Genomic DNA, 23419 nt, shown 5'->3' with positions numbered 1-23419 from the left:
TTGTGAATCAATTTCGCTTCAATGTCTCCTGACCACCTTCACGATATCCAGGAGCTTGCCCCTGATGAACGAACTCTGGCTGGCAAGCGCTATCGAAAGTATCTGCGGTTCGCATCACAAACTGCACTATGGGCGGCATACATCTACTTCGCAGGTCGGCTTTTCTTTATGGTGACGACGCCAGAGCGAACATGGAAGATGTGGGCTATGTTTTCTGTGGAAGGCTTATTTGCTTGTGAGTATTCACTGCAGAAACAGTAATTAGGAAATACTAATCAAGTCAGATATGTCGCACCATCATCACCAATTGTCCGCGGCAGCGACAAAGCCATTAGAGCAGAATTCTCAAAAAAGGCTAAGGTTGCGTAGTAGCGAAAACCTACCCCGGGTCGATGTTTTGATTACTTGCTGTGGCGAACCAGCCGACATCATCCTAGATACAGTGCGAGCAGCCTGTGCCTTGGACTATCCCACCTCTCTTCTCCGAGTCCGAGTTCTAGATGACGGAGCATCAACCGAGTTACAGGACGCAATCACCAAGCTTCACCTCAAATGGAGCCACCTCCACTACCACACCCGTGGCAAGCAATCTGGCAAATCCTTCGCAAAAGCAGGAAACCTCAACTACGCCCTATTCTCTCTTCAAACCGAGCACCCACCTGAATTCTGCACAGTCGTCGACGCAGACTCAATCCTCATGCCTGAGTTCCTGAGAGCAACGCTGCCACATCTACTCCTGGACCCAGAGGCAGCATTGCTGACCACGAGACAATATTTCTACAATCTGCCCAACGGCGATCCTCTCTCGCAGTCACGGGCTTACTTCTACACATGTGAGAATACAGAACTCAATCTTCTCGGCCATGCCCTGGATGCAGGCTCCGGTGCGGTTTTCCGGCGCGACGCCATCCTCGATGCTGGCGGATACCCGACCTACTCTTTCTCGGAGGACTGGCAACTTTCTCTGATCCTGCGAGGACTAGGAAAGCGCACGATGCAGGTGCAAGAAGTGCTGCAGTTTGGACTTGTTCCTACTTCCCTTGCTGGACACGTTAAGCAGCGTAACCGATGGCATATTGGTCACTCTCAGCAGATCTCTGTGCTGTTTCCATCGGCTAGTAAGGGGGTTCCGGAGAAGTTGCGGTGGGATATCGCTATTGGCGGATTGTCTATTATTGCAGGATTGGTTTGCTATATGATTGGCTATGTCGCTCTGCCTTTCCTATTGGTTTCGGGGCATGGTTTGATCCCTGCTGGATCAACATTGCAGGTCAAAGTCCAGATTATTCTCGCTACGATTCATGTTGCGTCTATTTGGGCATATGACTGGTTGCGGAGTGCGCATGCTGGTGTTCCATTTGCACCATTTGCACATGCTGAGAATAGCTGGCTGGCTGGTGGTAAGTTCTTTTCACTTTATGAATGATACCTAAATTCTAACGACATCTTTTACAGCTCATCTGTATGCCGTCATACGATTCCAACTTTTCGGAAGCAAACCAAAGGGTTCCTTCGTCACTGGCAGCACAGCCAATTCCAGTGAAAACGCTACATCAATATCTCCCCTGAGAAAGGCATACAGGGATGTCCTTCAAAGTGACAGTGGCATTTTGTTCAATGTTGGCTTGTTCATTGCGAGCTTGGCTGCATTCGTGATCGCGATGCAGATGGCCGTCTACTGTGATGGAGACATTGTCACCAGACTTCTCACCACTGTCGCCTGGCCACCCCTGCTACACTTGTTCTTTCTGGTGATATTCAATAATTGGGTACCTGTTGCGCATTTGTTCAAACATCCAGTTTATTACTCGAGAGAGGACAGATTGGTGACGACAGAGAACGACATTTCGTATCCGAAAACAGGAGTTGAAAAGGATGCTGAGTCTGGTCGGTCTCTAGTTGGTCTTTACTGCTCTTTCCTGGTTCCGGTTAGTCTTGTGGGTGTTTTGATGGGTGCATTGTGCTTATAGCCCGGACATCTTCGTTGATTCTCAACACTTTCTTAATATTGATTAGCCTAGGGAAATAAATGGCCCCTATCCATCTTTCATTCTGCATATTTGATTTCCTTCTTACTGTCCTCTGAGGTATTATTTGACAATATTTCTGCCAAGTCAAGCGTTTTAAGCCGCCATAGACAATTAATCACATTCACGCACGCCAATCTTCTAATAATTAGAATTTTTGTGACCGCATTATATCACACACTTTGGTTCAAAGGCTCAAATTCTGGATCACAACCATGGTAGCGAGCGATCTGCTTGGTGGGTATGAGGTCAGATTCTTCTCAGCAACTGAAGATCTCCTGCTACTTAGATTCCAAAGTACAGGCCAAAGCTTCCCAGCGGAAATTCCTATCTAACGGGAGAGACATTTCTCCTCATTTCCGCAATTCGTCGGTGCAATTTGTGATCTATGGTGTGTCAACACCAAACATCTGTTATTCTTAAAATATTCTCAAACAGAATAGACCATATATCTAATCAAAATGATGTAGTCAAGACACAGACTCCCCTATTGGTCACGTAGATTACCCCACATTAGGGTGCTCAGATGTCAAAACAGGCGTATCTGGTTCGCTCGCCCTGCATGCCGAAAATGGTAAAGCGTCGCATGGTTCCCCGGCTTCTCCAGATGCATGTGAATATTCCGGTCCACTAGATCATTTCAGGCAATGACACGATCTTTCACGTTAGCCGCAAATCTGTTGAGACGCGCTAAGGATATTCCCCGCCTTTTACACGATCGACAGGTTTGGCGTTCATGTGAGATTCGACATCGTAACATCTTGACTCAGTTGAACTTTGAATAATCAAAACTTAAATGGACGGAAGATATGTTGTCCGTTGTGTTTGTAGGCACAATTCTTTTAGAACATGTGAGTGAGAAGAAAATGTATAAATTTGCAGCATTCACAAGGAAGTTAGCTGGTAGTTTGATCTCTAGGAGACCGATAACGCAATATGTCTACTGCTAAAGAACGTCTAACACTTCTCATTCCTTCCACGGTGGTTGAAACCCTCGTAGTTATTGCATCCCGCATGACTACAGAGCGTCCTGCCGCAATCTTTCTCTATGCCCTTGGAGTCAATGTTATCCTTCTGGCAATATGGAGGATTTTTATATGGCCATTCTTCGTCAACCCCCTGAGGCACTTGCCTACCGTCCGGGTATCAGCTCCTCTTCAACCCTGTCTCTATTGGAGACGACTAACAAACATCCAATAGGGCCCTCTGATCGGAGCAAAAGTCTTCATGCTCCACCCTCGCGGTAGCATAACCGTAGACTGGCTCCGAACAATCCCAAACGAAGGCCTTATCCACTTCCGCGAAGCTTTAAACTATAGCTTTTTGCTAGCGACCAACCACCGGGCCTTGATGGATGTCTTACACACGAACAGCTACGATTTCGTCAAGCCACCAGGCGGGCGGGAGTTTCTAGCTCGTGGGTTGGGATATGGGCTTATTCTCTCTGAAGGTGATGCCCATCGTGCACAGCGGAAGGCTGTCACTCCTGCATTCACCATAAAGAATATTCGCGCTATGTATCCGCTTATGTGGACGAAGACGCAGCTCTTGTTGAGTCAGCTAGAGAAGGAGATTAGACTTCATCCTGTTGCCGGGGTGCACCATGCCGAAGTTGCCGGGTTTGTTGAGATTGGCGGATGGGCTAAGTGAGTAATAATCCTTGAACACGATCTGAACCAGATGGCTAATGTCAGGTTTGTCATAGTCGATTGACTTTGGATATTATAGGTCCTGCTGCTATTGGCCGGGACTTTCAATCATTGGAGAATGAGAATGATCCAGTTTCACAGAACTATTCTGCTATCTTGAAACCATCTCCAGACCTGATTTTGCTTTTTGGTGCTTCGCTGCTACTGCCGCAGTGGCTGGTGAAATTGATTCCTTGCAAGGCTAATATTGTGCTCCCGCGCAATGTGAGATATTTGCGGCAGGTATTTCACGATATTCTTCGTGAAAAGCGCAAGCTGCTTCAATCTGAGAAGAATGAACAGGAAGCTGCCGACGGCGATATCTTAGGCACGATGATGCGAGGCGGGGAGTTTAGCGACAGCGAGCTCGTGGACCAGATGCTTACGTTCCTTGCGGCGGGGGTATGCTCTCTTGTATTGTCACCACCAAATGAGACCATTGAAAGCTAACATTCGCTACAGCATGAAACTACGGCCGGTGCATTTACCTGGTGTTGCTATCATCTTTGTATAGAGCCACATATCCAGGATAAACTGCGTCAAGAAATCCGCGAGACTATACCTTCCTCAGCCGCCTCGGTATCCTGGCAAGACCTCGAAGGGATGCCCTACCTCAATGGCGTTTGCCAAGAAGTACTTCGCCTATACCCCACGGTACCCATGACAGGCCGTGAAGCCATTCGTGAAACGACGATCGCGGGGAAGAAAATACCCAAAGGCACAACTATCGCGCTGTGTCCGCAGTCAATTAACCGGAGCCCAGAGTTCTGGGGCGAGACCGCTGATCAATTTCTACCTGAGCGATGGATTGACACTGATCGTGAGACTGGGAAACAATCCCCGAATAAGCATGGGGGTGCATCGACGAATTTCGCCCAGATTACTTTTCTTCATGGGCCGAGGGCGTGTATTGGGAAGGATTTCGCGAAGGCCGAGTTTCGCTGTGCGGTCGCGGGGCTATTTGGTCTTTTCCAGTGTGAATTGAGAGATCCGAAGCAGAAGATTACCTTTGGAGGGACATTGACTAGTCAACCTTTGGAAGGGATGAATTTGAAGTTGACGAAGATAGCGGGATGGGAGTAGTGTGGATGTAAGGGATAAGAGGCATATTATCGTGAATACAATCATTGATCTATACCCCGTCCATCTCAAAATCAGATAATTTCTCTCCAAGATTCGAACCCACCCAATTTCACGCATTTCCAACCCTCCAAAACAAGCCGAGCGCGCCGAGAGCGCCGATCACCTCCGCATGGGGGATCGTCTCCCCAGGGTCTGTGACCGTTTAGCGCAAAACAGGGCATAGAGGGTAACCAAACTAGATGATCTACCGATCTCAAACACCGAGGTACATGCATCAATTTTGAGTCACCCCGTGGCATGAGGAGGACCGAGGCAGCCAACCCTTGGCCGTTCATGTGGAGACCCTTCGGAAATGAATATAGTATGAATAAGAGGCTCGTCTGCTTTGCGAAAATGAACCATTATATCACCACGCTCTCATTGCACTATAACATACTAACAATACCATGGCTATCGCACCCGATACCTCCACAGGGTACCTCCACAACCTCACCCCCGAACAGGAAGCCAAACTGCGCGAGTTTTGGATCATTATCTTCACTTCTGTCGCTTCGGTTTTATCTGCTGTCTATGATGTACCCATCCCCGAGGGACCCTCGAACAAGTTCTTCGAGGCGTTGGATAAGATCAATGAGCCAAGTGTTGAAGCTATTGTCGCCGCGTTGAAGGGAAAATATGTAAATGGGGAATCGACGAACGGAATAGCCCCTGCGAAAACGAACGGCGATACCATCGGCCACACTAACGGTGAGACCAATGGCAAAACCAATGGACATGGCAGCGGTGAGACGAATGGTGAAACAAACGGAGAAAGCAAAGAACAAAAGTCACTTGACAAAGTAGACTCGCTCATGAACAAAGATGCCCAAAAAGCCATCAAGTCGGAATTGGCAACGCGAAAGGTCTCTCCGGAGCACTTCGCCACATTATTCGGGCAGCTCCGGAAATTGGGCGTCCAAGAATCAGAGATCAAGTCAATGGAAAGCATTCTGGCTCAAATGACGCCCCAGGAAATGTGTTTTGCAATCCTGAAAATGGTCAAACAGGAGCATCCCGACAGTCTCTTACTGCGATTTTTGAGAGCCAGGAAGTGGGATGTCGGCAAGGCTTTCAGTATGATGACTTCGACGATCTTGTGGAGAAAAGAGATGGATGTCGATGACGATATTCTGCCCAAGGGAGAGGGATATGCTTTGGAGCAATCTAGGACTAGCAAGTCCGTGAAGGAGAAGAAGGATGGCACTGATTTCATCGACCAGCTCAAGATGGGCAAGAGCTTCCTCCATGGCTTTGATAAACAGGGCCGTCCTGTTAATTATGTCCGAGTGAAGATTCATAAGCCTGGTGCTCAGTCTGAGGAGACCCTCGAGCGTTATATTGTCCATGTCATTGAGTCTACTCGGCTTATTGTGGTTCCTCCAGTTGAAACGGGCGTACGTTTCATGCTGTCCAAGTCTATGGTATATGCTGACTGGTGTGCAGACAATCGTCTTTGATATGTCTGGATTTTCTTTGTCCAACATGGTAAGATCTTAACGTCACTCATGCCCGTACCGGTAGGTACTGACAACTACAGGAATACTCACCCGTCAAATTTATTATCAAATGCTTCGAGGCCAATTACCCCGAATCACTAGGCCTCCTCCTCATTCATAACGCTCCATGGATCTTCTCCGGTAAGACCGGTCTCAACCTTAAGCGCGTCAACACTAACATCGTCTGACTCCAGGAATCTGGAAACTCATCCACGGCTGGATGGACCCAGTTGTAGCATCCAAAGTCCACTTTACGAAATCAGTCGCCGATCTGGACAAGTTTATTTCACGCACCCAGATCCCACGAGAACTGAAGGGCGACGAGGATTGGCAATACGAATACGTCGAGCCAAAGAAGGACGAAAACGCTATAATGGAGGATACCGCAACTCGCGACTCGCTCATGCACGACCGTATGATGATCGGTATCCGCATGCTTGCTGCTACGGCGGCTTGGATCTCTGCTACTACATTCGCTGAAGGGAAGGAGGATCCGGCCGCGGTGGATGAGCTCAAGTCGAGACGGAATGCTGTTATTGAGGAGTTCCGGGTTAATTATTGGAATTTGGATCCCTATGTTCGGGCGCGGGCACTTATTGATCGGACCGGGGTTCTGAAGGAGGGTGGGACGGTTGCTAGGCAAGCTTGAGGCTTGTATGGCTTTCTTTTTTGGATGGAGTGTATCTTTTTATATGAATATTCAGTATTTTTCGTGTTCAGTTCGAATCAAAGACGAATGACTGAGAGGAGAAAGGTCGTCAACTTTCTATGCGCGGTCATGGGAGCAGCGGCCTAGAGATAGCACAATTCCATATTTTCAACCTTTCCATTGAAGCTATACTGTAATGCACAGAGTTAAACGTGGAATCGCATCCATGGATCCACAAGTATCCAAGGGTATAACGTTATATCGGAGACATTATATAAGCCGGGACTCGGGAGCTAATTCAACCGGGGTGGATATCATTCGGCGACTTTTTTTATTCTGCTTCACGCCCTGACAAACCAGCACACGTGGCGAACAGGAGATGCTATGCGGAAAATAGAATCCCGTTGGTTAACCGTGTTTTAGAATCAAATAGCCACAGCTATCAAATTTTCAGATGATAAATCAGACCTCAATTTCTCCACACTAACTAGTACAAGTATTTATATGCTTTCCCGACCCCTACCTACAATGTAATTATTTCAGTAACCTAAATAATATTCCATATCAGCAATATGACTTGGCCCGACGTTTCAGTCAAGCCCGCTGAGGGCATCTCATACTTTTCCCCTGCCCAGAGCCCTCCGGCAGGCACAGCTCGCGACCCCCAAACGAGCGGAAAACCCATTCCCAAGCTGTTCAAGCCTCTCACCGTTAGGGGAGTGACCTTCCAGAACCGATTGGGCGTATGTACTATCCATTCGATTGATGAAATGCAAAGCTAATAGCATCCCCTCAGCTTGCGCCTATGTGCCAATACAGTGCCGATGATGGCCACATGACCCCCTGGCACATGGCTCACTACGGTGCCATTGCCCAGCGTGGACCCGGAAACATGATTATTGAGGCCACTGGTGTTGTTCCCGAGGGCCGCATTACCCCCGGCTGTGTCGGTCTCTGGAAGGACTCCCAGATCGCACCCCTTGCCCAGGTCGTTGAGTTTGCGCACAGTCAGGGCCAGAAGATCGGTATCCAGCTTGCTCATGCCGGCCGCAAGGCCTCGACCGTCGCTCCTTGGTTGGGCGGTGTTGTCGCTAACAACTCCGTTGGCGGTTGGACCGATAACGTTAAGGCCCCTAGTGCCATCCCCTTCGCCGAGGGTGACCCTATGCCTATTGCCATGACCAAGGATGATATTGAGGAGGTCAAGGCCGCATGGGTTGCTGCTTCCAAACGTGCTGTTGCCGCTGGTGTCGACTTTATCGAGATTCACAACGCTCACGGATATCTCCTTTCGTCTTTCCTGAGCCCCTCCAGCAACCAGCGTACTGACGACTACGGCGGCAGCTTCGAGAACCGCATTCGTCTCTCCCTCGAGATTGCTCAGTTGACTCGTGACACCGTCGGTCCTAACATGCCTGTCTTCCTTCGTGTCTCTGCTACCGACTGGCTCGAGACCAGCAAGCCCGAAGAGAAGGGCTGGAAGCTCGAGGACACTGTTGAGTTTGCTCGTGCTCTTGCTGCCCAGGGTGCTATCGATCTCATTGATATCAGTACTGGTGGTGTGCACGTTGCCCAGAAGATCACATCTGGTGCAGGCTTCCAGGTTCCTTTCGCGGCTGCTGTCAAGAAGGCCGTCGGCAACAAGCTGCTCGTTGCTGCCGTTGGTATGATTAACAACGGAAATTTGGCTGAGAAGATTTTGAACGAGCACGATCTCGATGTGATCCTCGTTGGTCGGGCTTTCCAGCGGGATACTGGTCTCCCATGGCAGTTCGCCAAGGACCTCGACGTTGAGATTGCCATGGCTGGTCAGATCCGCTGGGGTTTCACCAGCTTCCGCAATGCATCTGAGTATATTCAGCCTAACTCCATGAAGGCCTGCATTTTTGATTAGATTTGATACACCCGTCGACCTGCTCGGACTTCTTGCATATATAGATTCTTTTTCGATTTAAAAGATAAGGCGTTCAGTCTTAAAATGATAGATTTCTTTTTTTCTCTCGCAGAAAACTCATAGCAGCAAATACTAGAAGAACCATTGTTATTAGACCTCAGTTGAGATCGGATCTTAATCAACAGAACATTGAAGAACTTGGCATGCTGCGATGATTCAGAACGCAGCAGTGCCACCATATACCAATCGAAGGCTAACCTCAATAGCATTGAGGTTGTTCGTCTTATTGGGACAATAGTGGCGTGAAGTTGACTTAAACTTGTCTGTTTGAGCACGGAAGGTGTGCCGGATAAATAGTTATTCCCGGTCCTTCCTTGCTCGACTTCCCCATGTTCCTCTCTTCCCCCTTCCCCTTCCCCCTTGAGCGACAGCTGTGCAGCAGTGCCTCTGTTGTTTCCGATTCTCCGAGTTTTGGCCAGTAACTTTCTCTGACACTCTGTCCTCCGTGACATTGCACACGGCCGTCGGAACTTCGCCCGCACGCGACTGCATCTGAATGATGAATCTGGCGATCCTCACTTCGGTGATGACTCTGTTGACATTTCGGCTTCCGGTTCTATGGCTCCTTCAGCGTCCGCTGAGGACCACATTGTGGTTGTCGGCGTACGCTGAAGCGGTCATACACCTGCTGCTCCGGGGTGTCATGATGTGAGAATTGTGCTACAGGAAGCGACCCTGGTTGGTACTTTGGATTCTCAGTTCTATGGCCCCTTCAGCGTCCGCTGAGAACCACATCGTGGTTGTCGGCGTACGCTGAAGCAGTCATACAACTGCTGCTCCGAGTTGCCATCAAAATGGTCACTACAGTACAGCAAATGTCTCCTTTCAGTGGTTTCAGTCTGATTCTACTCTTCCTGCTGACAGTTTGGTTGAGTATCGATGCCCGCAGTAATTGTGATTCGCGTTGCATTGGGTATCTTGCTGAAGGATACAGGTTTCCCGTGACAACGCCTGCCTTTCAAGTCGCTGTAACAGGAAATCCAAATTTTGCATCAAGGCATGCATGCGATACGAAGCGCAACTGCGAGGTTGTTGTCAGGCTACGCAGTGGTGGAATTATGCGGTTTTGTACTATATGTTGAGCGGATATCACAGAGAGGAAGCAATGCCGCTGAAAGCTACACAGGCAGAAGACAGCCTTGTTTGGCATCTTGTGAAGTCATTACCACCAGACAGCTGGGCTCTGGGGGAGCTCTATCTGGCTCTGAGGATTCCGAACAAAATAGAAGCTGTTCACTGCCATTATTAGGCCCGGACGAAGCATTTGTGCATGGACTCTGGTTGGGGAGTTCCGAGATATGGTGGCGGCGGATATGCAGTCAGCGTCAAATCGCAATATTAAATCTGTTTTTCTGGATGAAGCTCAACTTTCCACTCCAAACCCAAGCCCAGCATGCTCATGGCAACACCTCCTCCCCCTTCCAATCCCAACATCTCCCTCTCCCTCCTTTCGTCTCAGCCGATAACCCGACAAGAACTTGCAACAATCTCTCAGCTGAATCAGCCGGATCCAGCATCTCCCTCCCGCTCCAGAACGCCTTGGTGAAATCCGTCCGCACAGTCCCAGGATGCAGCGCAACAGCCATCGCCCTCTGCGCGCTCTTCGTCCGCAAATACAAATCAAAAGTTTTTGCCAACTGGAACACAGCAGACTTGCTCGCACGGTAGGAGTACCACCCGCCCGATGAGTTATCGGAAATTGAGCCAACGCGGGCAGCCATCATTGCATAGATAGCATGTGAGGGTAACTCCAGTGGTGCATAAGAACCGCCTGCAGCTGTGGAACTCGCTTTTGGGAACGCGGGCGCAGACTTGGATGGCATAAAATTGGAGAGATATTTCATGAGGAGTAATGGACCCAAGGAGTTGACTTTGAAGCTATCTAGAGCATTGGCGGAGTCGATCTGGCTCGGTGACTTTTCCACATGCAGAGTGCCGGGAACTGTTAGTCCCAGTCTTAGAGGTGTGTCCGGATATTCCTGCCGGATTGTGTCTGCCATTGCTGATATCGTGGATTCATCTGCGTGGTCGGTCAGGTTTGTTTACGTTGTCAAGAAGCGCTTGACCAGGGCTGAATGCATTTGGTACTGTACCTGTCACGTCAACTTCGAGTATTCTAAGCCTCTTCTCGGAGTCTTTTGGTATATCACTGCTGGATAGCAATCGCTCTCGGATCTCATTGCAATTCTTTCGCGCTGTTGCGATCACCGGGAGCTGGGTCCGCGCTAGGAGTTGGTGGGCGAACGCGAAGCCTAACCCTCGTGAAGCAGGAGTAACTAGAGCAAACCCATGTTTTGCTGAAGACATTGCTAAACCATGCTAATCAAATTGATGAACAATGTAGGAAGCAGTGATCTGCTGCTCTTTGGAAGATGACGTCACGAGCCATGACTACTGCCACTGCTTGAATACTCCAGTGCTTGAATACTCCACTCCCATCTACAAATTCACATACTTGCTTGGTCCACGTTAAGAAGATGGAATAACCAGACTTATTCATGATATTGGAGACATCCTAGGACTGCATCATTGCTTGGGCATAGCATTGTCATTACTTCCCTTCGAGACCAGTGAAGAACTCTCTTCCAAACTCCCCACTGCTATCATTGAAACGGAGCTTTTTGTTAAGCTTCTCAATCTTCTTCATGTCATCTGGGCTCAATTTGAAGTCTCCTTCGAGGTTAGACTTGATCCTAGAAGGGGTTTTGGACTTTGGCAGCACTGAGTGACCCAGCGTGATACCCCAGGCTATCAAAACACACTGCGATCAGCATTTTTTTCTCGCCAATGTCGAAACACACTGCGAACACATACCAAGAGCAACCTGTGGAGCACTTTTGTTGTACCTCTTACCGATCTCTGCCAGCACAGGCTCATCGATCAACCTCCCGATTTCCTGTTTCATGCCATATAAGGCATTCTGGTTCCCAAACGGCGAGTAGTGCGTGACATGAATACCATTATCCCGATGCCACGCCGTGAACTCATGTTGCTGCAGCCACGGGTGGCATTCCATCTGGTGCACTGCCGGAACAACCGAGGTATTCTTGACCAGGCGCTCCATCTCAAACTTGTCACAGTTCGACACGCCGATAGCCTTGGTCTTGCCCGTTTTCAGCACCTGTTCCATGGCTTTCCAGGTCTGTCTTATTGTCAGTCTCTCCAACGTGATGGCTGACAGGGTATGAGACGCAGCTTACGTCCATCAGGTCGATATCCTCCAACACCGGGTTCCCGTTCTGCTTTGGGAACAACTCCTCTCCTCGCTTCCAGGCCACGGGCCAGTGTATCAGATACAGATCTACATAATCCATTCCGAGGTCTTTGAGCGAATCCTGCAGGGCTGGTGCAACGTCGTCTGGGTGGTGACTGTTGTTCCAGAGCTTGGTTGTGATGAACAGATCTTTGCGAGGGACACCACTTTTCTTGACTCCTCTTCCAACGGCTTTCTCGGTACCGTAACTACCACACCATAAGCCATGAGATTCGATCAAGCTGTTGAGACCATAATATAGGAAGAGTCACTTACACACGCGCAGTGTCAATGTGACGATATCCGGCCTTGATTGCCTCCGCGACGGCGTCCTCCTGCTCGTTTTCATCTTGCCACGTGCCGAATCCGAGGGCCGGGATCTCTGCACCTGTATTCAACTTGTATAGTGTGGACATTTTGGTCTCGATTGGTATCAATGGCGGTTCAGAGACAATCTATTGTTGCTTTTTTGTGGCAGAGTCGATGTCGAAAATTGGAGTACCGTACTTGGCTGCTATGCTTGAAGCTGAGCGTCAGGCTGATGCAATCGATTTTCGAAATGCTTATGGCTTTTATGACGTCTAGATGAGGTGTTTCGGTTTCCGGATCCGGATCCGGATCCACACAGAAGGTTCCTCTGGATCTTAGCCGTTGGCTTGCTTGTGGCTTCGATCGAGCACGTGCTCGTCTGTTTTAAGTGCAAGGTCTCGACTTATGCTTTCCCCACGAACGACCTTCAGGTCTACAACGGTCTGAACCTGTTCCTAGCTTGCGAGAATCCAGCTATTGTTCCAAAGCGCTGACATGTCCCTCGCTGGTGTTACGTTTTACAAAGTCCTACCAGTTACGCCTTGCGTTCTTTTCTTTATTGCTATATGCTGTTTCTAGTACAGCAAGCCCTTTGAGATCTCGCAAACAGACCATGAAAATGCCCAAAGTGGTTTAACCACTCTGTCAAATAACCAAATACACTAATCAAACCTGAGGATATTCGGCAGTGAGAAGTTGATGCTCTTAGCTTCACCCTAACAGCAAAGGTACACCAATAGTGTGCCAGTGAAGAAACATATGGAATACTAAGCGTGCCAAATGGGTACATTCAATGACATACAACAGTATTCGAAGACAGATTCCCAACGAACACACACTATTTGTCTCTCGGCTTGTATCCGAAAACACCCTAGACCGCATCTGGTTACTCTATAAATAACCCCTACTTGGTCGTATCGTGAGGGGTCTCGTATTGGATTGAGTCGTTCAATGAGTCATCGTAAAATACTGTAAATTTCTGTAGAATAAATGTTCTAGGCAGGGTCCCCAAATGGATGGGTTGTTGAGCTTGCAGCATTGAGCTTGCATCGATGTCGCCCATGTGTGCATATCTCGTACGCCAGCTGTCTACCGGTAGATATAGACCGAGAGAAGTCAGTACAGCTAGGTCGTAAGATTGCAGGACTAGGTATGAAAGCGAATTCATTCCGCTTCGCTGCGCCATTTCCGTATAGTCTTTGATCGTTGCTATCAAACTGGCCAATCAGGAATCAGCCATCACACGCGTCTCGTTTCTCCCACCCCCTCCAGCGAAACCTTTAAATACTACGAAGCCACGCGCTGGTTTTCTCGAGTAGTCCTAATTTCGAATACAGTCTCATCGTCCTGGTTATAAGTCGTGGCTCACGGTGCTCTTCAGAGACAAACTATAACGTCCCTATTCCAACAACAACAACAACAACAACAACAACAACAACAACAATAAAATTGCAATATCCAGACAATGGCGGAAGCAAGAGCGCAGCAACTTCGCAGCCTCCATCAACCCGGCAGGCCTGTTGTGTTTGCAAATGTCTATGATGTACCAACAGCGGAAATGGTGGCCACACACCCAGCGACGGAGGCCGTCGCTACTGCAAGCTTCGCTATTTCTGCGGTCAACGGATGCGACGATGATGAGCTTGACTTAGACACAAATCTTGCCGCCTTACGACGCATCATCCCAGTCGCTTTGAAAAATGAAAAGCCCATCACAGTCGACCTGCAAGATGGTTACGGTGATCAGCTGGAATATGCTGTCAAAAGTATCATTGCACTCGGAGCGTCCGGGTGCAACATTGAAGATCGTGACAACAGCACAGGGCGTATGATCCCTCTAGATGAAGCAGTGAACCGTATTCGCCGAGCAATCTATGCTGCAAAGGAGGCAGGTGTTCCAAGCTTTGTGGTGAATGCGCGCACGGATGCTGTCTTCAAGGACAACGATGTCAATGATGCAATTGTGCGTGGACAAGCGTATCTGGATGCCGGGGCTACGACGGTTTTCGTTTGGGGTGGACTCAAGCGAGGTTTGGCCGCTCAGGAAGTTAGTCAACTGTGCCATGCGTTCAAAGGTCGACTGAATGTAATCGCACGCCTCGATTCTGACGGGTTGTCGGTTCGTGAGCTCGCTGAAATTGGTGTGGCAAGGATCAGTATTGGGCCAGCTTTATGGAGGCATGCAATGGACTCTTTACGACAAAAGGCTGAGTCATATCTGAACCAGGGAGTCGAGATGCGGAGATAAGCCAAGAGAATACATGCAGCTGGGCGCCATACGTTAGTCTCTGTGGATGTTCGAGACGCCTTTGGAAGCAAGTCAGTGAGAATCATAATCCAGATCTCTAGTTTGAGCGCAATGCCATTTTTTGACTCAAGGAAATGGAATCATTGCACCTAGCACCCTATGCCAGGATATCGCTTTGTGAGTGGCGACAAAATGACAAGCAGGCTTTCGATTGGGCTTTTGAGCTACAAGTAAGGGTAGAACCAGCTCTACCGTTTCATTCATTCTACTTCTCAACCCCACTGCCATGACTAGATCAGTTAGTGGAGTTACGATATCTACTCTTTTCCGCCCGTAACTGACATTGCAGTTTGTCAAAAGAAATAGCGTACACCATATTCAATCGTCTAAACTGTTTTCAGTGGCACACGTAGTGGCAGGAACCCGCTTCAATTGTGGTCGAGTTGGCTGTACTTCCCTCTCGAGTATCGTTCGACATACTGTAGGAAGGCAAATAAACTCTCTTATTTACTAGTGACGTCCGGAATCAAATTACTCTGCCGCCTCCGTGATCTGACGAGCCTGCTAATGTTCCTTGCGCTAAATATCAGACATATGCCTCATCCTGAAGCCAAGTATTTTCGGAAATTCGGTAAAATTCCTCGATGCGTGTTCACGTAGGGGATCACGGAAGCCTTCATCGAAATTGGTCTCCTCAAGTGCATCCAGGACGAGACCCGCTTGGAAGAACGGTGCAAAGAGCTGGTTAAGAGGCCGGTGGAACAAGTACTACGCGCGTTATTTAGTCATGTCATCCTCTCACGGGATAGGGAAGGTTTGCAATCACTTACCGGCGACTCAGTTTCCCCTTTCAAAACCAATTGTCTTGCGGGAGCGACATTCAAGTATTTGCTTACAACAATAGAGCGGTCGACAATTCGCTGGCCAGTCTCCGGGTCCTCATGGACTACTATCTGCCGAGCTGCCCCAGATGTAAAAAATAGCGGATGAAGCAGAGTAGCAACGAAGCTAGGAGATAGCTGTTAGTTTGAATAAGGATCCAAAACGTATGTTCCGGAGGGAAAAATATATTAGAACTCACCAACCGTTCGGTTTGAGCAAAATTTTCAAAGATCTTGCTAATGGCCCCAGATCCTGAATGTCCATGAGAGCCATATTCATAGTGATAACATCGAAGCCGTCATTCTAATCAAGAGGCGTGATGGCATGTGAGAGGTAAGAAGACACTCTGTAAATCAGGTTGTAAACTGACCATCAGACTATTATCGATCGCCATGAAATTCTCCCAAGAGGACTGGCTTGTGACGTCGAGGCGATGGAAGGATATCTTGTTTCCATAAAGAGAGATGTCCGTTCGCGCCTTTGCACGGTCTATCATCGTCGCTGCACCGTCGGTTGCGATGACAGAAGCGGCTTTCTGGGCTAACCAGCGAGCCACAAGACCATTTCCTGTTGCAAGGTCTATAGCATTGCATCCTTCTAATTTACCAATCAGCTTCACTAAGATGGGAAGTTCTAGAAAGCGGAAATATTCATTTCCTTCATCTCCCATGCCTTCATCCCAAGAAGGGGCGAAAGTCTCCCAGGATGCCAGCGGAAAATCGCTTGAAGCCATGCTTAACACAAATTCAAATAGCGGGCGAGCAAAAGAGTGTAGGTCACTCGTATGATGCAGCTCGATATTGTTTTGACCTTGGACTACGAGAAACCCCCTCCTTGGCAAAGATGACTCATATAAGTACGATTATCTCAATACGGATTAGTGTGTCGGGTACAGGCCGAGGAACAAAACATGAGCGTTTAAGGGGTGATCTGTTTTCGAACTCTACTGTAACAGCCTCGTACTGTAGGTATAGTGGAGAGTAGTTAGTCGCGTTTCTCGGTTGATGTTTGATGTTAAGACAAACAGCACCAGTGGTAGAATCCGGCCACCGTACTCCGCCCTCAGTTTATATAGCGAGCTCCACCCACAATTTTTTTCTCTTCCCTCTTCATTGCCGGTGATTTCCAAAGAGCTATGAGCTCTCAATTGTTTTCTTCGTTTTGTTTTCTCAACAGCTTGGACTGTGTCTAATGATGGCACACACCCCTGCTGTATTCAAGCACGAGTTCAATCTCGGTGCTGCAAGCAAAAATTTTCTCTAAAAGGTAAGGAAAAACTTTTTCCTCTCAACCTCAACAACCCCCCTGGGATGATGATCATTCGACATGCAAAGGCATTCCTCAAACTTAATCACCATGTGGAATCTGTCAAAATTTAGTTTCAGCCTTGTCTGACCCCTAATCACAATATCTCATTGCTTCATTGCCATTCATTGAGTGAGCTTTAGCTAACAAGCTGTCGCTTAGGTACATCGAAGTTACTCCCATTCCCATCATTCCATTGCGGCTATTGCCTAGCATGAAGATATCTTGAACGAACGGGCGGACATAACGTACCCGTCTTTCATGCACCCGAAACTAGCAGAGCGTACAAACTCTGTGGGTGTATGTTTGGTGGATTACTTGTTGAGAATTCGTCACCTGACCCATTGCCCTTATACCATTTTGTCCATGTCGCCATGACAAGCTTTTTGCAGTGTTTCTAACAGAAACTCTAGGTAATTCACTGCTCTAATTTCGTTGCCCTCCCCCATCATGGTCATATCTATTATGATGAATGTGTTATTCACACTGTTTGACCTGGGCACTTCGGTGTCCGGGAATGAACATTTATACAAAAATCTGATTTAATGAGGTGAGTTTCTTTGAACGAAAAAATTTTACGTTCCATGCTGACTGACTTTCTAGCCTGACTTAGTTGCCATGTCTTGATCTTGCTGTTGACGTCTGCATCTTGCTTGAATGCCATCGCTGACTCGACATAAGTGAATACGTAGGAACACATAACCAGTATGCAACCTGGCTTGTTGACCGTGAGTTTACTTTTCTTCCAATCTTTCCTTCATTGCCTGATGAACCCTTAATATTCGCTGTGTTCTTTCTGAATCACCGTGTCGATACAATATTATTTCACCTTGGAGAACTGATCTTTTCTTCACTTACCCTCCATGTCACTCGTGTCATGAGACGTTCTGTTGCTAATTCGCATCACAGAAACCAAAGGTTACTACATAATAGCATTAATCTTAATGAAGAAAATTCTTTTTTACTCATATCTTTTCCATTATAAATCAAACTGCCTCTCATCGCGTGAATTCCTCTCGCCATTGGCCGTTCATAAGCTCCTTACTCCAACATAGACATGGACATGTCCTACTCAACAAAATGACCATGCTTCTTATGCCACCCCTCAAGACTATCCTTACCGTAAAGCTTATGCACGCTCTTCTTCCCCTCCGGCCACCGCGCCCAAGCCGGCTTAGATCCCTCCATGATGCAAACCATTTCATCCGGCACAGGCAACTCCGTATCAATTGCGGAAGCAAATGGATGTATGAGTTCAGGCCAGTGGTGGTCCCATACCCAGAGCATGGTACTGCAATTCGAGCAGAAGCTGCGCTCAGAGTCGCAGAGCTCTTCGTTTGGTGTTCCGCGGTCCTTGATTGCGGTGTATTTCCTAGGTGTGTTAGCTTGTTTGTTAATCATTGGTAGAAGTATCATGTTCTTGATATTCGTGGATACGATAAACAATAAATTAAGAGGGAATTAGTATGGATTAATGGGTTCGTACTTGATGAGATCTTTGCCCTTGGTGATGTTCATGCTGTCTGCAATACCACCCAGGTTTACAGCGCCCAGGTATCCACCTACTTTACGGCAGATGCTGCAGGCACAGAGCTGGAATGGTACTGGAGTCTGCGATTGAAGGGTGAATTGAATGCCGCCGCATTGGCAGCTTCCTTCGAGTTTCCTGTTGTTCGTTCGGTCAGTGGTCTGATGCTGATGTGCGACAAGATGCTTGCTATCCAGCTCCACATACATGGGCATGATTTGGGTTAATGAAGATTAAGTAGATGAGACCAGCGGTTGTTGAACAAGAAGAATGAGAATGGTAGAGAAACACTAATCGGCTGATTTGAAAAGTAGGACAGTGCCTCTATATATAATCCCACGAATCCCATCATAACCAAACTTCACAACACAAGCAAACAGGTAAAACAAGGTATGACTGCAGAATCCGTCTAACTCCGCCTATCTCTGTCCAATATTGCTCTGCATCTGCAGGCCCAAGTTCTATTTCCCCTCCATCCGGAGACATATACATCATCGACGGAATCCTGCACCTGTGATTGGCCGGTGGGGTGTTTGTCCTGTTTGCTCTGTTTGTCTCTCGGACTTTTGGCCTCGCTCTCCGACAAGTGCTCATCTTACGACGCTACTGCTTTGTCTGTATCAAAGCAGACTCCTTTATCGCTATTATTTTGAGCAGATTTACGCTCACAATTCTTGACCATGAGTTTCGGAGCCCCCGGAGGCGGATCGGTGAACTACAAGCCCTCGCCGTAAGTGTTGATTGAAACGAACCGCTTTGCGCAGGCAATTTTCCTCCATTGAGGGAGGGAATTTCCAACTGCGACTCCAGAATTATACTGACTATGCTTCTTTGTATAGACCCGAGCGCGGTAGCTTCCCTCTCGATCACGATGGTACGATAGCCCACAGCCACAACCATTTAATCTTAACCTCAACGACAATCGAAAAAAAGGAGCTAACTATAACATTGGATGCTTTAGGAGAATGCAAGCACATTATTTCGGGATACCTGAAGTGCATCAAGCTCAACAGAGGCACCAACGACGAGGCGTGTCGCAAATTGGCCAAGGAATACCTTTCCTGCCGAATGGACAAGTAGGTTGGAATTGCTTCGTGAAGGCATCTGATACCTTCATAATTACAGATATGAAGATTTTAAGCTCGATGGAAACAATGTGCTGATCGGACATATCTATTAGGAACCTCATGGCGCCGGATAATTTCCAGAACCTCGGTCTGGTGTTCAAAGACGACGAAGGGAAAGAGAAGGCCCCGGCCAATGCACGTGCCGATGCATCGAATACTGCGCAGCCGAAAAGCTGAGCTGGGAGAATGAAGTGCTGGACGATATTGTACGATATGATGGGAGATTGGCACTAGTCTGATAACAGGGTAGTGCTGGCGTTATTCAAGGCGTTGTACATATGAAAATGCATTTGATACCTATACGCATAAAGCCACTGAGTGTCTGTCTTCGTGAGATGGAGACGGTATCTATATGATATCTATATGTGCCTGATTCTGTCGAAATGCGGTGGGCACGTTAAGAAGACGTGACAGTGCCTAAAACTTTTATACATGACAGCAGAGAGTAATAGTTAACTCCTCTGCAACATGATATTTCAAGAGAGTTTTTTAATATCTCGTGTCTAGTTAGTTCACTCTGCAAGTATGGCGTCTTGCATAGGAACTTCATAAATTTTTGACCATTAGGTAGAGGCTTGGAAGCTTGAATAGTAGGAGCCATATGCCAACCAAGCGGTACCCTGGAAATAATAATCCAAGATTCGAACAGCTAAATTCAGACATATTGCGCATGAGTTGTTAGCAAAACATGGCTGATTTACAGTCCGAGAGACCGTTGGCTCGAGCATGCGGGGAACCAATTCCGCCCAACCACTCTAGAGCCTGCGATCTCCAACTCCTCCACGGAGTCCCAAGACACCAAATGTCCTCGATCGCACGGCCTCCAGACCCGTGTCTCGTGGCCATAATACTAATTGTCCGCTCACGAACGGGTCCACGTCTCGTCTTCCACTACCCCCGAATCCGCTCAGCGAGAACCGCCTAAAATCCAGCACCAAGGGCGGCCGGCGCATCTCCCGCACTCGCACGCGACGAGGCTCGAAGAACACCGATTCCAGTTCAAGCGATGAAAGCGGACTAAGCTCTGATGAGGAGGAAGAGGACCGAGAAAGAGAAAAAGAAAGCCATGTCGGCGGCAGCTCAGTGCTTTCAGGTCGGCGCGCCAGCAATTTCGGCCTCGACGAGCACCTATCCGTCTCGGCGTCGACTGCAGTCCATGAACCGCACCGTCCCGGCTCTCTAGGCTCTGGTCGAGGTTCATCGCTGCGAAAACGCGGTGGTGCAGGCTCGGATCTCGAGGAGGATGCGGGAACGGCGTCTGATCGACCTGAAGATGGTCCTGGGAGTTCTAGGCCGCCCTGGGAGTCGCTTCTGGGTGTACCCGGGAGTGTATGGGAGAAGCTATTGAGTCCGTCTCGGTCGTGGCATAAGCGGCGCTTTGAGATTGGCATCAATGACCTTGCCCTTATTGGGTGGCCGGTCTTCGTGCGCGAGGATGGTACATGGCGCAAACAACGACGCAAGAAAAAGAAGAAGCCGCGTGCGGACTGGGAAGGTGGTGAATTGGGTCACAATGAACAAGCTGAGGATGGGCGCGGTGATGAGCGGTCTCCTGATTTGGGTGCCAGTGTTGCCTCCATTGCGGAGTCTTTGACTTCGCCGACGGGTAGCAAGCGTGATTCGACTAGCGGGAAATCGGGGAAGATGGGAGATGGTGCGCCTCTTGACTCCGAGGATAAAGATCATATGACTATGTTCAATGTGGTATTTGTCGTGGATCCGCCTCTTTTGGAGTACTCGATGCGGGTGAAGGAGATCTATGAGAACATTATCAAGAAGTTCGCCAAGGCACTCAAGTGGGAGCAGGCTCGCACTGACTATGTGTGGAAAGAGTCTCAACATATCTTGCAAGTTCGACGGAGAGCACGAGAGAATAGTAAGTTTTCTGCTGGCGGTTGTCATCATGCTCGAGCTGACATAACTTTTCAGAAACATCGACTCATAATCTTTACTCTGAATTGATTTCTCAGTCTTCGCTGGCTAGGGCTATGTACACAGTGTACAGTAGCATATCAGCATCCAAGATCGCATCTATCTCGCTTAGCCCGGATGTGTCTATTTCGCTCCAGATCCCGCCACTAACCTCTACACCATACGTTTCTGGCCCAGCAGACAAATCATACCCCGGTCTGTGGCTGACAACAGCAGACAGTGCAACTCCAGTGGACGATCCAGGGGCTGATGGAAACAATACGCCACATCAAGTACTGGCAAAGCATTTCGCCCTCCTACTATTGGACAGCGAAGCTGCGATTATCAAGGATGTCGAAGCCTCCGGTGGCGCTCTTGCTCCAGCACTCGCCCACTACATCCGTTGCTCGAAGCCGACCAAGTCTTTTGCTCAGATATCAGCGTCGTCAGGGATCCCCTTATCTCACATCCAGATGCTGTCAAGCCACCTCGTGTATTGGCGTCGTGCTCGCGCTATACCTCCAATCCACCAACGAGATACGTACATCGTCTCTCCGAACTGTGACCTGAGTAAGCTGGAAGTGGCTACGATCGCCTATCAAGCGGCGTTCCCAACACTCCCCAGCTTGCCAAAGATGCTTTCCACCCTCAGCGGTACCCCTCGCCCATACAGCAACTTCATCCCTAGCAAGGACCACAAGGAGGCCTACTTTAACATCTTGGCATGGTTATTGCGCGGCGGTTGGGTCACTCAGCTGCGCACATTTGCGCGTATCAAGGTCACACCCGAGATCAAAATGGCTGTGGAAATGGCATTGCGGAAGGAGGAAGTGGACCGGTACCTAGCAAAGGGCTCTTCCAATTCCATCCCAGTCGACGAAGATGACGCCGACGACAAGGATGATGATGATGATGCGAACTCTTCATCCTCATCCTCACTAGCAAGCCACGACAGCGGTGAAGAGACGCCCATGCCCGGCCGACTCGATCCACACTCGCAACTGCGCATGTCTCACAAATTCTTAGATCGATCAACAGCTCTCCGTCTCTCATCATTCATTCTCTCTCCGCACCGTGCATCCCCACTCGAGTCACGCTGGCTCGACGAGATCGTCGCTCGATTTCCCGACCACCCCAACACAGATCAAGATGAGCTCAAGAATAGCCCAGATAACGATCTCCAGACCGTGCACAAGAAATACTGGCCAGTCTTCCTGAAGTACTTCAATGGCTATGACGCCGTGGAAAAGATTCCCGTACGGGAAAATCTCAAGCGCAAGCTTGTTTGGCAGGTTCTCATGCGGCTGGGGTTGGTGACGGGGCCACTGGGGTCGATTGAGTTAGATGCGCGCGAACAGGTGTTGGTCAGTTTTCGGCATTGGTAGATGTATCTACATGGTTTTTGCGGTATGGAGTTTGGTGTCTTCGGATAACTTACATGTAATTGTTGTGGTTTTGTACAGGCCTAGAGTTTCCTCTGGGACACTGATATTCCAATTTTACCAGCGATACTTTCCAAACCCCATAATGTCAAGCTAGATCTAAATAGATCAAACGCCTGAAGCATATCCCCTGTCGCCAGGGTAATCCATCCATACATGTAATCCGATTACATACCCACTCCATTCCGGTGGTTTCCGCGTGCCCTCAGCCCTAACCTCTGCCGAAGGCACAACATGTGTACCCGATGTGTTAACGGCTCAAGAGTAAGAATCAGACGGACAGGGAGAATAATCGAAGTAGAAGTATTTGGGCAGTTATTTGGGCAATTTGGCGAGAAGTAACAGATAACTTTACAGTGCGTGTACATACATGTACATGCCGCCAGATCACGTGCCCGAGTATACATCGCACAAATATAAGAAGGGTAATTTTTAGTGTTAAAGTAATAAAAGTACTCAAACTCACGGCGCATTGCTT

General features: G+C 48.5%; 11 protein-coding genes across 11 annotated transcripts; 7 read left to right on the top strand and 4 right to left on the bottom strand.

Annotated features, from left to right (window-relative positions):
• Positions 1 to 21: 21 nt before the first annotated feature.
• N7446_011498 (glycosyltransferase family 2 protein) lies at positions 22 to 1970 on the top strand (the record flags this gene model as incomplete). The annotated part of the gene is made up of 3 exons (XM_058520240.1): positions 22 to 235; positions 285 to 1400; positions 1456 to 1970. 3 exons carry the CDS (start codon positions 22 to 24, stop codon positions 1968 to 1970), a joined length of 1845 nt encoding a protein of 614 aa, XP_058367764.1.
• A 993-nt stretch (positions 1971 to 2963) lies between these two features.
• N7446_011497 (cytochrome P450) lies at positions 2964 to 4798 on the top strand (the record flags this gene model as incomplete). The annotated part of the gene is made up of 4 exons (XM_058520239.1): positions 2964 to 3170; positions 3228 to 3673; positions 3733 to 4117; positions 4178 to 4798. 4 exons carry the CDS (start codon positions 2964 to 2966, stop codon positions 4796 to 4798), a joined length of 1659 nt encoding a protein of 552 aa, XP_058367763.1.
• Positions 4799 to 5244: 446 nt separating this feature from the next.
• Positions 5245 to 6982, top strand: N7446_011496 (CRAL-TRIO domain-containing protein; the record flags this gene model as incomplete). The annotated part of the gene is made up of 4 exons (XM_058520238.1): positions 5245 to 6231; positions 6281 to 6322; positions 6375 to 6474; positions 6528 to 6982. 4 exons carry the CDS (start codon positions 5245 to 5247, stop codon positions 6980 to 6982), a joined length of 1584 nt encoding a protein of 527 aa, XP_058367762.1.
• Positions 6983 to 7554: 572 nt separating this feature from the next.
• N7446_011495 (NADH:flavin oxidoreductase/NADH oxidase) lies at positions 7555 to 8876 on the top strand (the record flags this gene model as incomplete). The annotated part of the gene is made up of 2 exons (XM_058520237.1): positions 7555 to 7725; positions 7779 to 8876. 2 exons carry the CDS (start codon positions 7555 to 7557, stop codon positions 8874 to 8876), a joined length of 1269 nt encoding a protein of 422 aa, XP_058367761.1.
• A 1457-nt stretch (positions 8877 to 10333) lies between these two features.
• On the bottom strand, positions 10334 to 11243 carry N7446_011494 (uncharacterized protein; the record flags this gene model as incomplete). The annotated part of the gene is made up of 2 exons (XM_058520236.1): positions 10334 to 10956; positions 11030 to 11243. 2 exons carry the CDS (start codon positions 11241 to 11243, stop codon positions 10334 to 10336), a joined length of 837 nt encoding a protein of 278 aa, XP_058367760.1.
• A 244-nt stretch (positions 11244 to 11487) lies between these two features.
• N7446_011493 (aldo/keto reductase) lies at positions 11488 to 12605 on the bottom strand (the record flags this gene model as incomplete). Its single annotated transcript, XM_058520235.1, has 4 exons — positions 11488 to 11684; positions 11751 to 12078; positions 12137 to 12398; positions 12466 to 12605. 4 exons carry the CDS (start codon positions 12603 to 12605, stop codon positions 11488 to 11490), a joined length of 927 nt encoding a protein of 308 aa, XP_058367759.1.
• Positions 12606 to 13963: 1358 nt separating this feature from the next.
• Positions 13964 to 14746, top strand: N7446_011492 (isocitrate lyase/PEP mutase family protein; the record flags this gene model as incomplete). Its single annotated transcript, XM_058520234.1, has 1 exon — positions 13964 to 14746. One exon carries the CDS (start codon positions 13964 to 13966, stop codon positions 14744 to 14746), a length of 783 nt encoding a protein of 260 aa, XP_058367758.1.
• A 384-nt stretch (positions 14747 to 15130) lies between these two features.
• Positions 15131 to 16588, bottom strand: N7446_011491 (class I SAM-dependent DNA methyltransferase). The gene is made up of 4 exons (XM_058520233.1): positions 15999 to 16588; positions 15828 to 15931; positions 15577 to 15754; positions 15131 to 15514 (listed from the first exon to the last, which is right to left on the bottom strand). The coding sequence occupies exons 1-4, from the start codon at positions 16359 to 16361 to the stop codon at positions 15326 to 15328; spliced, it is 834 nt and encodes a 277-aa protein (XP_058367757.1). The 5' UTR covers positions 16362 to 16588; the 3' UTR covers positions 15131 to 15325.
• A 1413-nt stretch (positions 16589 to 18001) lies between these two features.
• Positions 18002 to 18676, bottom strand: N7446_011490 (GFA family protein; the record flags this gene model as incomplete). Its single annotated transcript, XM_058520232.1, has 3 exons — positions 18002 to 18305; positions 18420 to 18599; positions 18669 to 18676. 3 exons carry the CDS (start codon positions 18674 to 18676, stop codon positions 18002 to 18004), a joined length of 492 nt encoding a protein of 163 aa, XP_058367756.1.
• Positions 18677 to 19038: 362 nt separating this feature from the next.
• On the top strand, positions 19039 to 19903 carry N7446_011489 (coiled-coil-helix-coiled-coil-helix domain-containing protein). The gene is made up of 4 exons (XM_058520231.1): positions 19039 to 19191; positions 19301 to 19335; positions 19423 to 19537; positions 19642 to 19903. Exons 1-4 carry the CDS (start codon positions 19142 to 19144, stop codon positions 19763 to 19765), a joined length of 324 nt encoding a protein of 107 aa, XP_058367755.1. The 5' UTR covers positions 19039 to 19141; the 3' UTR covers positions 19766 to 19903.
• Positions 19904 to 20390: 487 nt separating this feature from the next.
• N7446_011488 (nitrogen permease regulator 3 family protein) lies at positions 20391 to 22884 on the top strand (the record flags this gene model as incomplete). The annotated part of the gene is made up of 3 exons (XM_058520230.1): positions 20391 to 20419; positions 20500 to 21464; positions 21518 to 22884. The coding sequence occupies 3 exons, from the start codon at positions 20391 to 20393 to the stop codon at positions 22882 to 22884; spliced, it is 2361 nt and encodes a 786-aa protein (XP_058367754.1).
• Between the last annotated feature and the right edge of the window lie 535 nt (positions 22885 to 23419).

The sequence above is a fragment of the Penicillium canescens genome, assembly GCF_028828765.1.
Source record: "Penicillium canescens strain IBT 15451 chromosome Unknown utg000008l_segment0_segment0, whole genome shotgun sequence".
In the NCBI taxonomy this organism is placed as follows: Eukaryota; Fungi; Ascomycota; class Eurotiomycetes; order Eurotiales; family Aspergillaceae; genus Penicillium; species Penicillium canescens.
The sequence above is the reverse complement of the archived record's forward strand: the minus strand, read 5'-3'. Positions and strand labels throughout refer to the sequence as shown.